This window comes from Mizuhopecten yessoensis, unplaced genomic scaffold (genome assembly GCF_002113885.1).
Source record: "Mizuhopecten yessoensis strain PY_sf001 unplaced genomic scaffold, ASM211388v2 scaffold7283, whole genome shotgun sequence".
Lineage (NCBI taxonomy): Eukaryota > Metazoa > Mollusca > Bivalvia > Pectinida > Pectinidae > Mizuhopecten > Mizuhopecten yessoensis.
The window spans coordinates 1,934,587-1,951,863 of NW_018406970.1; the positions used below are offsets into that span (position 1 = coordinate 1,934,587).

A 17,277-nucleotide genomic window follows, 5' to 3' on the forward strand; every position below is an offset into this window, starting at 1 on the left:
TTTGCTTCAGAAAAAAATCATGTTCTGGCTATTTCCAGGGTTGTGCTATTGCTATGGGATTTTGTGCAGCCTCCCACTTGGATGCAGTCCTAACTAAGCTGGAAAGTGTTGCCAAAAACGAGATGTCGCAAAAGTCAGGCGGACTCTTCAGCTTCATGAAGGTAATATACTTGATTTTCTTTTCAATCGTGTAATTACATTTTCTGTGAAGTGTTTCCCTCTTCCTTTTGTGTTAGGATTTGTTCAAATTTAGGAGAGATTTGTTTGGTTCATTATATGATCGTTGAAATTGTAAGTTTTGATATTATTTATCACATAATTGGCCTGTTATCCAGTGAATTCGCCCGTGTAATATTTTTACAAATGTCACTAGTGTAACATGCCCTGGAGCATTTTTCCTTGGCTGTGCCAGTCAGAAATCGATTGTGACGTCATAATATGGACAATGACATAACGTCATAAATTGTGAACGAAGCGTCTCCGTTTGATTAAGCCCTCTACATTGCTTTAAAACCTGTCAAAATGTAAGGTTTCTGAGTTATGTGATTAAAAGCATCTTAAATTTGTTTTCATTTCATATAAGCTTTTATGAAACTCATCTCAAAGTTTTAATTTTTGCTCGCCAAGGCTTGCCAAAAAAATAAATAATGAAATCTCAAATGAAATGAAAACTCCTTTAAGATCCTATAAATGCATCATCTTTATAAGCTTGAAACATGATTAATCTAGAAGAAACAAAGAATAGTGTTTCCCTCCAGTAAGGGCAATAATAAGTCCCCCACCGGTTCCAGGGTGGACTATAGGTTTGCACTCCATTCGTCCGTCCTTCCGTCCGAGAAGTTTCTCCAGGATATATCTTCTATACTTTTTCACCTGGAGTAACCAGATATGGTGTACAAGGACATCTTGGGATGGCGAAGTGCAAGAAATAGGTCACTATGACTTCACTGTGACCTTTGCTTCCTGACATTAGTGTACTGTTAATTAAATATAGAAATCATTACCGATGGGGGACTATGGATTGCCTTGCAATACTTTGCCTTGTTGTATAATACATTACTTTGGATATCTCTGGATCTGTTAAGTCCAGGAGATCTAGATTCAAAGTTTCAAACTCCTAATAAAAATCTGTCTTCAAACATTGTGAGGTCAATCAAATCTGTTCTCAAAGTTTTAACTGAAGGCATTGGAATCATTTCCAACAATTCTGTCACCATGGTAACGATATGCTGTACAGTCATAACAAATCTTTTCCTCTATGGTAACATAATATGTCTCTATATATAGATTCTATTGTCTCCGTGGTAACATAATATGTCTCTATATATAGTTTCTAGTTGTCTCCGTGGTAACATAATATGTCTCTATATATAGTTTCTAGTTGTCTCCGTGGTAACATAATATGTCTCTATATATAGATTCTAGCTGTCTAACAAGTACAAAAAGTTCATCAGTCTTAGTTTTTCATGCAATCATGACTTTAGAAAGATAATAACAAAATATTTCTAGGATTTAGACAGTCATGTAATTTCTCAATATATGTTATACAATATGTTTGATACGTATTGGGGTTTAGGCTTGAGAATTATCACGCTTACAAGAAGATAGTTTGTGAGACCTGTCTTGTCTGACACCCTGTTGGACACGATATGTTGGTCAGATTAGACAGGGTGTCATACAACACAAGTCTTCATTTAAAAAGGGAGATAACTATAATGTTGGATTACACAGGATGTCGCAATACACAAGTTTCACTGTAATTCTTTAACCTATTCATTCTTACACAGAAGAACACTTCTGCATTCACTGTTTATAATTAATGATCTTACCTACAGGTAACTAGAGTTGATTAGATAAAAGTGTATTAACAAAACAAATCTTTCTTTATTATTTGCAGGATTATAATATCATTGGTTTGATTTTCACTGACTTAAACTTTGATATTTTTCAGTCACAAGGCGTATGTATTCATCGATTACAGTCAGTTTTATCTGTCAATAGTAAACATAACATTAACTAAATTCTCTCTCTAATTGAGCTGCTCTCTCTGTATCTGTCAATAGTACACATAACATTAACTAAACTCTCTCTAATTGAGCTGCTCTCTCTGTATCTGGCAATAATAAACATAACATTTACTAAACTCTCTCTCTGATTGAGCTGCTGTCTCTCTGTATCTGTCAATCGTAAACATAACATTAACTAAACTCTCTCTCTGATTAAGCTGCGCTCTCTGTATCTGTCAATAGTAAACATAAAATTTACTATACTCTCTCTCTGATTAAGCTGCTCTCTCTTTATCTGTCAATAGTAAACATGACATTTACTAAACTCTCACTAATTGAGCTGCTCTGTCTCTGTATCTGTCAATAGTAAACATAGAATTAACTAAATTCTCTCTCTAATTGAGCTGCTCTCTATTTATCTGTCAATAGTAAACATAACATTACCTAAATTATCTATCTAATTGAGCTGCTGTCTCTCTGTATCTGTCAATCGTAAACATAACATTAACTAAACTCTCCCTCTAATTGAGCTGCTCTCTCTGTAACTGTCAATAGTAAACATAACATTAACTAACCTCTCTCTCTAATTGAGCTGCTCTCTCTCTGTATCTGTCAATAGTAAACATAGAATTAACTAAATTCTCTCTCTAATTGAGCTGCTCTCTATTTATCTGTCAATAGTAAACATAACATTAACTAACCTCTCTCTCTAATTGAGCTGCTCTCTATTTATCTGTCAATAGTAAACATCGATTACAGTCAGTTTTATCTGTCAATAGTAAACATAACATTACCTAAATTATCTATCTAATTGAGCTGCTGTCTCTCTGTATCTGTCAATCGTAAACATAACATTAACTAAACTCTCCCTCTAATTGAGCTGCTCTCTCTGTATCTGTCAATAGTACACATAACATTAACTAAACTCTCTCTAATTTAGCTGCTCTCTCTGTATCTGTCAATAATAAACGTAACATTTACTAAACTCTCTCTCTAATTAAGCTGCTCTCTCTGTATCTGTCAATAGTACACATAACATTAACTAAACTCTCTCTAATTTAGCTGCTCTCTCTGTATCTGTCAATAGTAAACATAAAATTTACTATACTCTCTCTCTGATTAAGCTGCTCTCTTTGTATCTGTCAATAGTAAACATAACATTTACTAAACTCTCTCTCTAATTGAGCTGCTCTCTATTTATCTGTCAATAGTAAACATAACATTTACTAAACTCTCTCTCTCTAATTAAGCTGCTCTCTCTGTATCTGTCAATAAATTCCTGCTTATACCAGTATTTTATGGAATTTAATGTGCATGCAATTTTCTTTTAAGTGCTAATTAATTATATTGTAAATATAGCGGCGGGGTATTAATAGTTTTTCCTAATGAAAGTACTTTGCATTTTTCCGGGTGAAATTTCAACATCCAAGTATCTGACTATAATTGGATCTGATCCAGGTCTTCCTGAAGGTTCATATTTTCATATATTTCAGTGTCATCCTCAATTAGGAATGTTGGTGCTTTTATTGTTTTTTCATTGTAACAGCAATTAAAATTCACAATTAACAACAACAACAACAAAAAAGAAAAGATTTTCATCTATGTATTCAGAATGGAAAAAACATTTTCATCTAATGGTAAATTTGAAGTCACATCAACTGAAGCAAAGAAGTATTTTCATGTCATTATTAATGTTTGAATGACACACTCTCCATTTTTCAAAAATAAATATATATATGTACTAACAGTATTCTAATGATTCTAACTAACAGGCTGAATATATTTATGAAACACTAATGGAACAATAACAGCACAGGTAACATCACATAACAGAAATAATAACCAGACAGCTAATGTCACGCTACCACAATTGGTACAATTTTGACAGTTTTTTAGTGATCTTTAAAAATTCAGATATTGTATCCGGAATGTTTCTTGATTCTTGACAAAGACTACCTATGGTGGTTCATTTTCAGGAAATGTTTTATATCTGAATAATTTGTTTTTGAAAATAGAACGCTAAACTCGGAGTGAGATTTCGGACGTTTTTCGGCCGGAAATAGTACCCAAATTGGTACACCATATCACAGGCTATGGAATTTGTTTTTATTTATGCAAATTGATGTGCCGATATCGTACAACAAAATATATTGCTTTTATAGATACCGTACTGAATTATAACTGTATATTCACTTTTATATTATCCAAATATAAGGACCAGAAATCAACATTAAAACATAACATTAAAACATTCTTATATTTAACCCCTTGAAAATCCTACAAAATTTCGTCGACATACGTCGTTTTTACTGGTTTTCTGCTATGTTTACTTTGAAGTCATCTTGTACTCTTAAAATGTTCCTGAAAACAAAACTATTCAGCAGAAATGCTGATAAATATCTCTTTTGTTATACTTTCAAAGGAAAATGCTCAAATTTAATTTTAAAGTACTATTCGATCAATTTGCTGACCGTGTACCAATTTGGGTAGTGTACCAATTGTGGTAGCGTGACGTTAGCATACTAAAATGAGCTTTCTGTAATAATTTGGAAGCGTTTCCTCAAGTGCAATGATGAAATGAAAGTATGTAATGTTCATAAATATTGCCAAGGTCAAATTTCCTACCATAGGCTTGCTTGAGACATAGCTATGTATACTCTGTGGACTCTGCTATCTGCTTGTCTGTAATAAAACTTGATAATATACATTTTTCAAAAATTTGACCAAATATGTTTTTGTTCAATATAATGAACATGAATGATATTTAGTCTCTGGCTTTCCTATTTGTAATAACACTCAGTATTCACATTCATATAATTTCAATTTTGTCATGTTGTCACATTTCGAAAAAAATCTTATTAATTTTGAGTTTGATTAGATAAAATCCAGGTAAGCTATATATACCAGCCATTGGACCTCTATATCATTGATTCGGACGACTTGACATAACATGGTTTGACCGTACTCTCACAGTCACTTCCATGAGTATATTACTGTAACACTTTTTGGATTTGTATTGACCTTTGAACTCTCTGAATTGCATATCATGACCCCTGTAACCTGTGTAAGACAATCCTAAAACACTTGTACTTTTGTTTTTAGGATAGGTCAGAAGCTGACATAGAGAGGACGAAGGCTACATTGATGTTGTGTTACGGTTTCGTGGCCCTGTTTTCGCCCCCAACCCTGATCGTGTCCCGGATGGAAGCCACCATTCTCCGTGGCATACAGCCCTACTTTGCAAACGTCAAGGTAACCCCGTCACATGACATACCACATGACACTGCACACACACACCTACACACTGTCACTGACCCTAAACTCAGCAAGTATAGAATGGAGGCCAGAATGCTCAAGGTCATCGAACCATATCTGGCAGAGGCCAAGGTAACTGTGTATCCATGAACCTCACTTATCTCAGACTAAGTTGACCACATTACCATGAACCTCATTTATCGCTGACCATGGTAGCCATATAACCATCAACCTCACTTATCTCAGACCAAAGTAAACCACATATCCATGAACCTCACCTATCTCAGACCAAGGTAACCACATATCCATGAATCTCACTTATCTCAGACCATGGTAACCACTTATCCATGAACCTCACTTATCTCAGACCAAGGTAGCCATGTATCCATGATTCTCACTTATCTCAGACCAAGGTAGCCATGTATCCATGAACCTCACTTATCTCAGACCAAGGTAGCCACGTATCCATGAACCTCACCTATCTCAGACCAATATGTTGTGTTACGGTTTTGTGGCCCTGTTTTCGCCCCCAACCCCGATCGTGTCCCGGATGGAAGCCACCATTCTCCGTGGCATACAGCCCTACTTTGCAAACGTCAAGGTAACCCCGTCACATGGCATACCACATGACACTGCACACACACACACCTACACACTGTCACTGACCCTAAACCCTAACACATATCCATGAATCTCACTTATCTCAGACCAAGGTAGCCACGTATCCATGAACCTCACTTGTCTCAGACCAAGGTAACCACATATCCATGAATCTCACTTATCTCAGACCAAGGTAGCCCCGTATCTATGAACCTCACTTATCTCAGACCAAGGTAGCCACGTATCCATGAACCTCACTTGTCTCAGACCAAGGTAACCACATATCCATGAATCTCACTTATCTCAGACCAAGGTAGCCACGTATCCATGACCCTCCCCTATCTCAGACCAATATGTTGTGTTACGGTTTTGTGGCCCTGTTTTCGCCCCCAACCGCGATCGTGGCCCGGATGGAAGCCACCATTCTCCGTGGCATACAGCCCTACTTTGCAAACGTCAAGGCAACCCCGTCACATGGCATACCACATGACACTGCACACACACACACCTACACACTTTCACTGACCCTAAACCCTAACACATATCCATGAAACTCACTTATCTCAGACCAAGGTAGCCACGTATCCATGAACCTCACTTGTCTCAGACCAAGGTAACCACATATCCATGAATCTCACTTATCTCAGACCAAGGTAACCACATATTATCCATCAACCTCACTTATCTCAAACCAAAGTAAACACATATCCATGAACCTCACTTATCTCAGACTAAGTTGACCACATTACCATGAACCTCATTTATCGCTGACCATGTTAGCCATATAACCATCAACCTCACTTATCTCAGACCAAAGTAACCACATATCCATGAACCTCACTTATCTCAGACCAAGGTAACCAAATGACCTTTGATTACGTCCTGTCTTTGGTGACGGTAGCCACAACTTCTTTAACTCATTCACCCCTGAAATTTCATAATGACCTATTCCAATCTTTGAATTGGAAGAATACAAATGTCGTCAGGGGTGAATGAGTTAACATAGTATGATGTTTTACAGTTACAGGTCACAAGGATATTATCAACATTCATAATCTAAACATTTCCAGTGACTTCTAACCTCTCAGAGTCTTTTTGCAATTGTAAAACTATAAAAAAAATATTATTAAAATACTGCAATATATCAAATGTTCATGGAAATTGCAGTAAAATGCAATAATATAATACCTTTTGATAACATCGTAAATTTCAGATAATTATGAAATTACAACTCAAAGTTTTATACTGCGATACATAGATTTCATTCTGAAAAAAATACCATAGGGTTTTACAATCTGTTGAGAGTCAGTTCTGCAGTAAAAAAATATTTGCTTTGAAAAATGTATGTATGTTTGTCGTTGATGTCTTTTACCTTATGACAGATGGAGACAGTGGACATGAAGAGATGTTGTATACGCACTATAGAGTTGATCGGGAAAACTTTGGACAACATTTCACGTCGTCGGAAACTTGATTTCAATTTCACTCAGCGCTCCGAATACCTAGAGTTTTTACAGGTACCTTTTGCATGGTCGAATGCATGATTAATGTTGTAAGTTTTTGTTGGCAGGACATGGGCGTCAAACAAAACTTGATTCGAACCGTGGACCTGATCGGCAAAGCCCTCCACCCTGATCACCTCAAGTCTCAGTATAACTTCAGCAATAGAGGAGAATTTCTTAATCACCTACAGGTACATAATACAGGTGTAATGTCTCAGTATATAGGTGTCTCTTTATGTAGGTACATAGGTCTTATGATACAGGTGAAAATATCTCAATATACAGGTAATTTAGAATACAAGTAGAAAGATGTCGGAATAGATGTATCGCAGAATATATGTACATAGTTTTCAGAATTCAGGTATCTCAGAATACAGATACATAGTTCTCAAAATACAGGTATCTCAGAATACAAGTACATAGTTCTCAGAATACAGCTATCTCAGAATACAGGTACATAAGTCTCAGAATACAGCTATCTCAAAATACAGGTACATAGTTTTCAGAATACAGGTACATAGTTTTCAGAATACAGGTACATAGTTTTCAGAATACAGGTACATAGTTTTCAGAATACAGGTACATAGTTCTCAGAATACAGCTATCTCAGAATACAGCTATCTCAGAATACAGGTACATAAGTCTCAGAATACAGGTACATAGATTTCAGAATACAGGTACATAGTTTTCAAAATACAGGTACATACATTTCAGAATACAGGTATCTCAGAATAGAGACATAAATATCTCATTATACACCTATCTCAGTTAACAGGTTCCTAATGCAGGTGTAGAATGTTTTCCTGTCTCATCATACAGACACATAATATTGGTACCTATACACAGTAAGACTGTATACTGCCACCAGGTGTTCAGAATTATTTTGGCATTATAAAGAGGTTTTCCAATGGCGATATGTAGAGGAATTATCATGTAAAAGAAGAAATGGGGACATGGAAAGAACGCTTGGAGGCCATCTCTATTTTCTGTTGTGAACCACAGAGATATAATATATGTCTGTTTTATTCCTAGTTAATTAAGAAATGTTGTATTTTCTGTCAGTGGATGTTGATTTCTTTTGTTCAATATGGTTAATATCTGATTAGAAAAATGTCAAGCATGAATTTCATTTAATGTTTTAAATGTTGTACTTCTTGTTTTTTCGTCATACACTTCTGATTATAAGCTGCTTTGAACTATTAGATATTAACTTTATTTAATTTACAACAATTGTGAATCAAGTTCTCTAACTTATATTTATCACTCTTGTTGGCCCAGATGCTTTGAAATGTATGATTCAATTTGAGGGGAGAATGAGTGCTCTCCCTTCCATATCCCAATTTCACTTTTTTTGCAGAGATTTAAGAATAGGGGAACACTTCTTAAACATACCATCCATTCAAAATCCATGTATTTCTTCATTTATTTCTATCTTATTTTTTTAATTTATTTTTTACTTTTTTGAGAGGTGGGGGCTAATTTTCAAAAATTACAAAAATTACCGAACACATCTGTAAATAATTATATCGGACTTCCATTTGGTTTTGATACCTGCCTATGAAGTAGAGATGGTATTATACCATCAGATTCCATCACTTTGTTTACACCCGGTGGACAAGTTATCCCAACACTGGATGGAGTGCGTTCAAGTGAGATAAAATTGTAAGGGTTGGAGGTAAAAACTAGGGTCGGTTGGGGTACCTGATACATACAAAATAAAAATAAAATGGCCTTTTTATTGTTCAGTGAGAATAATTTGTCACTGCTGTTTGCAACTTTTTTGACTTTTACGGTGGCTACATTTTCAAACATTATGATATAATTCTTGGACTTTTCTCTGTGAAATAGCACTGCTATATATATGTGTGTATTCATCTATCACAAATCCTCATATAGCATGTCCAAGTGTAATGTTTGCATCCTGGTCGCATTTGTTTCATAAATACATTATTTACAATAAAAAATATATTGATATAGCACCCTATCTAGCTAAGATACATGTACCCGTACTTAGATATATAATTCATACAATTAACACAATATGAGAATTTCACAGGATCTGCCTTATTAGTGCGGCACTAGCTACTGGTAAAATAAACTTTATTTATTTTACAACAATTATGAAACTAGTTATTTCAACTTATGATAACCACTCTTGTTTGCCCTGATGCACGGGGGGTCTTTATGTGGAAGGAAACCAGGGTACCTTGAGAAAACCCATGTGGTCGGGCAGCTAACCCCATACTTTTTCACATCCAATCGGGGAACCGGTCCCCGGTCGCCTTAATGAAAGGCAAGTGTGTGAGCCACTGCCCCACCCAAAACAACTGGTCATATGTCACCTGGCTAATACTTGAATATTACAGAGCAGACACCGCAGTACCAAATTTAAGACCTTTTTATGCTCCAACTGCATAATCTTACAATTGAATATGTGGGAAGTATAGAAGTGCTTTCTCTCTTCCTCTGACAATGCCTTGCTACAACGATTTTGGCATTTAACAAAGCTCCATTCTTCCTATAGTAGAAAGAATTCTGTATTCTGACCCGAGATACCTACATGTTAGTTGTTGGTCAAATTTAAGTTTAAGGCAAACTTAATATGATGGATCAAAATTTTGTTTAAAAATTATATCAATTTTAAGAACATTTTGTTTTTACACAGAGCTACATGAAGGCAGAATCTACGACTTCCATCACGAATGAGACAAGAGCGCTTGCGATGAAATCTTGCGCTACCTTGGTGTATCCTTAACGTTAAACTTCGCTAAAAATATCTTTAAAGTACAAGTACCAACAAGAACATGCTGGTTACCTGGAAAACCGTGTAATCTGCGCACCTATGTAATTTATGAGCAAAAGACATAAGCAAGGAATATCGAGATTAAATACTTCAATTTATTACACAAATATACATTTGGGCTAAGGGGCTATAACGGTGTTTGGTACTACCTTCAGTTTGATTTGGCTATCTGGTAAGGAAATATATGTCAATAATCCGTTGATGCTAGCGGAGCCAAGTATTTGAGCAGGTACTTTTTAAATAGAGCCGAAATTACTGAAACAAATTCTACTTGTCTATTTTGCACATCAATTTTTTCCCTCAATAACGATGTCCAGAATGCCCGGAAAATTGACCTCCGACACAAATCTAAAAGATCTCTTCTGGTTTTTCACAAAATTACTTAAAAATAGCTATTTTGGAAGTCCTATTATAGTTTCAAGGGAATATATAAATATTGATTTGTTACCTTACTAGTTACTTACTCACATGGGCCTTGCTGCTTAAGCAATCATATAAAAATGTTATCATCAAAGTAACAAATATTAAAAATATTTCTGCATTTGGGGCTCTACCTATCAGTAGTAGTACAGGCCTTTTAGGTCTCTTGTTAGTAACACAACCAATCAGATTAACGGTAAACCAACTTTAAAATGACTATTTCTGTCGATACAAATTTGAGCATGTGCATGTAGCTGATTTTCATAGTATGAGTGTTCTGATGTACTTACTTTACTTTCATTTGTGTGACAAAATTTAAATTTTCAATAAAATTTCATTAAATTTTCAATGAAATTTCATTAAATTTTCAATGAAATTTCATTTAATTTTCAATGAAATTTCATCAAAAAAATCAGTCAGATGTTTCCTTAACAGTGATCTATAGTAAATTGGATCCTAAGCTGTCTGAGGCAGAGATCTTTGATTTAATTAAGACAGCGACAGACTGTCTGTTCGTTTTGCCGAAGGAGGGGCTGTCACCTAAGAAAGGAAAAGAGGAGGCCTACGACCAGATGCTGGAAGCTGAGGTGTTACTACAGTCTACCACTGAGGCCATGCACGACCTTATCTGTGTGATCCTCAGCAAGGAACTCACACCCAATGGCCTTGACTGTGTCTTCAAGGTAAGGTCAAGGTCACATGCCAAGGTCACATGTAACGTGAAATAATTACGTACTTTACAAAGATCTTTTGTAATACTAATGATAGTTACCTATATGTAAAATGTGAAGAATTTGAAAATTTGATTTAAAAGAAACATGCTAATTTAGAACAACATTCTGCTGTTAAATGTACAGTAAATAATCTAATTTTTTTTTCATTTAATTGATACTTTTGGGGTAACGTGTGAGAATAGATGTTGAAGAATTGATTTTCAAAAAACCCCCCCAAAACCCCAGAATTAAACGGGAGATGCTATAAGAGTTGTAACAATTATTTCTTTTTTGCAATTAAATCCTCACACACATGTCATTGGAAGAATACTGTATAACCGGAAACGTTTGCACAGTCAAATTTTCGCCCTACACCGATGAAATCCATTTTCGCCCTATGTTAATTTCGCCCTACACATTTGATTACTATGTTTATTACATAGCTTACTACTGTTCCCTATCATGATAAATTCGCCCTCATTGCAGAGGACGAAAAAGGCAAAAAATTAAACTGCGGCGAGATTTCATGGTATACAGTATTCCTGTAAATAAGTTCATGAAGTAAATGCTAAAGTAAAGTGATAAACTATACCATATCATTACCAGTATCAAAGCCAAATTATACCTGTGTGACCTTAAATGATACACACCATTTCTACTTTGGAGCATACCTGTTGTTTCCATGTCCTGTTTAGCATCTGACCTATTTTGAGTATATTGACCTGTACATCTGACCTATTTTGAGTACATTGACCCATACATCTGACCTATTTTGAGTACACTGATCTGTACATCTGACCTATTTTGAGTACATTGACCCATACATCTGACCTATTTTGAGTACATTGACCCATTCATCTGACCTATTTTGAGAACATTGACCCATACATCTGATCTATTTTGAGTACACTGACCTGTACATCTGACCTATTTTGAGTACATTGACCCGTATATCTGATCTATTTTGAGTACACTGACCTGTACATCTGACCTATTTTGAGTACATTGACTCGTACATCTGACCTATTTTGAGTACACTGACCTGTACATCTGACCTATTTTGAGAACATTGACCCATACATCTGACCTATTTTGAGTACATTGACTCGTATATCTGATCTATTTTGAGTACACTGACCTGTACATCTGACCTATTTTGAGAACATTGACCCATACATCTGACCTATTTTGAGTACATTGACCCATACATCTGACCTATTTTGAGTACATTGACCCTTACATCTGACCTATTTTGAGTACATTGACCTGTACATCTAACCTATTTTGAGTACACTGACCCGTACATCTGACATATTTTGAGTACATTGACCTGTACATCTGACCTATTTTTAGTACACTGACCCGTACATCTGACCTATTTTGAGGGCATTGACCTGTACATCTGACCTATTTTGAGTACATTGACCCGTACATCTGACCTATTTTGAGTACATTGACCTGTACATCTGACCTATTTTGAGTACACTGACCCGTACATCTGACCTATTTTGAGTACATTGACCTGTACATCTGACCTATTTTTAGTACATTGACCTGTACATCTGACCTATTTTTAACAGAATTACCTATGTTTAATACATTGACCTATAAAGTTGCAACACATGGACCTGTTTTCAACAATGACCTGTATATATGTTACCTTTTTTGTTACATTGACCTTTAATTTATTTTATTATTTTCAACCGATGGACCTGTCAATATTATATATTTGTTACATTTACCTTTAATTTATTTTATTATTTTCAACCGATGGACCTGTCAATATTATATATTTGTTACATTGACCTTTAATTTATCTTACTTATTTTCAACTGATGAACCTGTCAATATTATATATTTGTTCCATTGACCTTTAATTTATCTTACTTATTTTCAACCGATGGACCTGTCAATATTATATATTTGTTTTATATGACTTTTTACTTTCAGCACATGATGAAATGGTTTTTCGAGCTAGATGACCATCGACGGGTGCGGTCCCTGGAAACACTCCTCATGGCAGAGGAGTACATACTGGAGAACATGGACCCCTCTTCAGAGGTCAGTAAAACTAAATCATGGACCTTCTCCAGAGGTCAGTAAACTAAATCATGGACCCTTCTTCAGAGGTCAGTAAACTAAATCATGGACCCTTCTACAGAGGTCAGTAAAACAATTCATGAACCCTTCTTCAGAGGCAGTTAAACTAAATCATGGACCCTTCTACAGAGGTCAGTAAACTAAATCATGGACCCTTCTTCAGAGGTCAGTAAACTAAATCATGGACCCTTCTACAGAGGTCAGTAAAACAATTCATGGACCCTTCTTCAGCAGTCAGTAAACTAAATCATGGATCCTTCTTCAGAGGTTAGTAAAACTAAATCATGGACCCTTCTTCAGAGATCAGTAAAACTAAATCATGGACCTTCTACATAGGTCAGTAAAACTAAATCATGGACCATTCTTCAGAGGTTAGTAAAACTAAATCATGGACCATCTTCAGAGGTTCATAAAACAAAATCATGAACCCTTCTTCAGGGGTTAGTAAAACTAATTCATGGACCCTTTTTCAGAGGTCAGTAAAACTAAATCTTTAGAGGTCAGTAAAATAAAAACATGCACCCCTCTCCAGAGGTTAATATAACAAAAACAAAGATCCCATTCAGAGGTTAGTAAAACAATAAATGGACCCCTTTTCAGAGATCAGTAAAGCAATTGGTTGTCCATGTAACTTGATAGATTTGAAGAAATCACTAAGTGATGTATGACTTTGTGTTGATTTAGATAATTCACATTTATATTCAAGTAAGACAAGCCTTAAATATCTGTATCTTTTGATTACTAACTATTGCAGGATATTAAAGGCTTTGAGAATGAGTGTACTGTGTTAGCTCGCCTGGTCCCTCGCTGTACTGATCCTAACACCCAGGTACGACAGCTAGCAGTGGACTGTATACAGGTCGTACTCAAGATGGCCTCCAGAATAGACGGTAAGTCCCTTCTCCGCTCATCGTTTGTATGGTTCATTGGGCTGATATTTCCCGTAATCAGTCTTCCGTCCTTCATAATAATAATAATAATTTGAGGTTCTTATATACCGCTTTATCACAACCTAGTTCGTAGGTCGTCTCAAAGCGGTTCTCAAATTATTATCCGTGGTAATAGGGCCTTTGCATCCAGCCAATATCTTTCTCAACTCCCAGGGGAGCATACAGCTGGTGCTGCCATTTCGGTGTTCACAGCTAGCATTCTACAATTCGAGCACTGCCCAACCACATACTCATTTACAGCTGAGTAGACTTGAACAAGCAGAGTAAAGTATCTTGCTCAAAGATACAACACAGTGCCGTGCCTAGACTCGAACCTGCAACCCTTCGGTCACGAGCCAGGCGTCCTACCACTAGACTACTGTAATTCTTCATGAACCTTCATCTTTTAGTCACTTTGCCTTGCCTTATTTCATATACTGTGAAATCACTAATTTTCGTGGGTTTTTTAATTTCATTGATTTTGTGGGTTATCTTCATCCATGAATTTATAGGTCAACGGAGTAATTATAAGTTTAATATAAACAATTCTTCTTTTTTTAATTGGTTACTTGTAATCCACAAATAAATGTACTCACAAAATGGTATTTTGTCGGGAAACCACGAAAATTTGGGCCCCACGAAAAAATATCTGATTTCGCAGTACATTCTTTTTGCAGCAATAGCTAAGTTTTGTATGTGAGCACCTCTTCTGAAAGCATAGTTTTGTGTACTGAATTAAGGTCTTGTTCCCTCTATGTACAGAGTTATGTCCCCTTGTTCGTATGCTGATACCATAGTAAATGGTCGGAGATGCGGAACAATGAATGTTTCACAGTACTTTTACCTATTCTGTGTAGAATTGCAGACTGCATCTCTCTTTGTTTTGGAAATACACAGGAAATCCAGCAGATTATAAGGATCCAATGATTGACGCCTTGTCAACGCTCAAAGAACGGCTGGAGAAGGGTGACCCCACTGTACTGTTTAGTGTCATCAACGACCTTGCCAAGGTCAGTACAAACAGAGGTCAAGGTCAAATAAAGTTTATACCTCTCTTTGTTATGCCATATCTCCTATACCAGATGTCGGATGGATTTGAATTTTCATATTTGCCTACTTCATTAATGTTCCAGATAACAAATACAACAACTAATTCTAAATACCTGATGAGGCCAGAAATGACCCTTAATGGCCCTAGTTCTTTTATAGAAACTGTATCACGTTCCATTTCAATAATGACTCGGCAATCAGTCTACCCTGTGTGAATTGAATGACACAATGAATCCAAAAAGTGATATATATACTTAATTATGCCCCCGCCATAAAATGAGGGGCCATATTGTGTTGCCCATGGCTGTCCTGTCCCGACGCATCGCATCCCATCCCGTCCTGTCGCATCCCGTCCCGTCCCATTTATGTCTTACAGACATTTTCTAGTTTATTTTACAACAATCTCGAAACAAGTTATTTCAACTTATATTAATCACTCTTATTGGCTCGGATGTTAGTGTGCGGAGGGGCTTGAAACCAGAGTACCCGGAGAAAACCGATGTGGGAGGAAAGGTGACCCCCGTACCTTTTCACGTTTAATCGGAGAATCAAACCCTGGTTGCCTTGGTGAAAGGCGAGTGCTCTATCTTGCACTGCACCACCGGACTACCTATCCAAAAGTGATCTTAAACTCCTTTGCCAAAAAATTCTACTTAATGTGGATTTGTTTCTGGTGGTGATCATTTGTTTCGAAGAACGAGTTTTGACTTTAATATTTATTTTGAAGGTGATAGCTAAGAAGTTACCTGCAGACCAGTTACGAACCTTCATGGAGGTTCTACAGGAGGGACTGCTAGACCCCCAATCACACAGCTCCTCTGGGGCCTGTGTGGTACTGAATGGAATGATGAAGGCCCGCGGCGGAGAAGTTCTCAAACAGGTAACGTCAGACAATATGGTGAAGTATCTAGATATATACATAAATACTTCTTTGCCCCATATACTATTTTAAGTAATTTGTATCCTACGGACATACCTCCATTAGGATCCAGTGTTACATGGGATTTTACCGTCTATATTACTTCTTTGACCCATGAATATAGATATGTATATGAATATTAGTCTAGGTACAAACTGTATTCAACCAAAAAAGCGTCCTGGGTACTTAGCTAGTTAGGAGAATTAATGAATGTTTACAGAACCTTGCAAATTTCTGATTAAATACATACAGACACCTTGTAACAAGAAGGTTGGTTAATCAGGGTTATGTGATGAAACCCTTGGACCTTGGAAAGAAAAAAAGGGATAAAGGCAATAGAAAAGATGGGCCATTTATTGGGTTAAATACAACACTTTGGTACAAAGAAGTGATCATGACTGTCAGTTATAGGTCCTGTGTCCTATAATCTGATGATGCTGTGTTGTCTCCCTTTCATCTGATGTCTTGTTATCGCCCTTGTTTTCTAACGATGCTGTGTAGTCTCCCGTGACTCTGATGATACTGTGTTGTCTCCCTTTATTTTGATGATGTCTTGTTGCCTCCTTTGACTACAGTGATGTTGTGTTGACTCACCAGACTTTGATGATGCTGTAGGTTTTCTGTGAATCTGATGATGCCTTGTTATCTCCCTTGGCTCTGACGATGATGTGTTATCTCCCTTGAATCTGATGAGCAAGTCCCATAGACAACAAGTCTTTGGAAATTTGAGATTTTGTAGACCTCACAAAATTTCAAAGACAACAAGGTTTCATGTTACTAAAAATGTCTTCGTTGACTCAAGTATGCTGTGTTGCTGAGGCTGAGAAGTCTCCTTTAAATCAAATGTTAACTGTGTTGTCTTCCTTGACTGATGACGCTAAGTTTTCTCCCTGGACACTTATGGTTCTGTGTTGTCTCACTTGACTGACAAATTGTGTTGTCTCCCTTGACTTATGATGCTATGTTGTCTTCCTTAACTT

General features: G+C 36.4%; 1 protein-coding gene across 3 annotated transcripts in view; it reads left to right on the forward strand.

Moving 5' to 3' along the window:
• LOC110453390 (maestro heat-like repeat-containing protein family member 1) overlaps nt 1-17,277 on the forward strand; it is a 57,879-nt gene that overhangs the window by 22,369 nt on the left and 18,233 nt on the right. For 2 of the 3 annotated variants that reach the window (XM_021502314.1, XM_021502316.1), the window contains exons 20-29: nt 39-161; nt 1,952-1,960; nt 5,109-5,258; nt 7,244-7,378; nt 10,029-10,108; nt 11,032-11,269; nt 13,250-13,360; nt 14,154-14,289; nt 15,226-15,338; nt 16,106-16,258. In XM_021502314.1, the coding sequence (XP_021357989.1) occupies nt 39-161; nt 1,952-1,960; nt 5,109-5,258; nt 7,244-7,378; nt 10,029-10,108; nt 11,032-11,269; nt 13,250-13,360; nt 14,154-14,289; nt 15,226-15,338; nt 16,106-16,258 (1,248 nt within the window). The remainder of the gene's footprint in view (nt 1-38; nt 162-1,951; nt 1,961-5,108; nt 5,259-7,243; nt 7,379-10,028; nt 10,109-11,031; nt 11,270-13,249; nt 13,361-14,153; nt 14,290-15,225; nt 15,339-16,105; nt 16,259-17,277) is intronic. The other variant, XM_021502315.1, reaches the window with a different exon arrangement.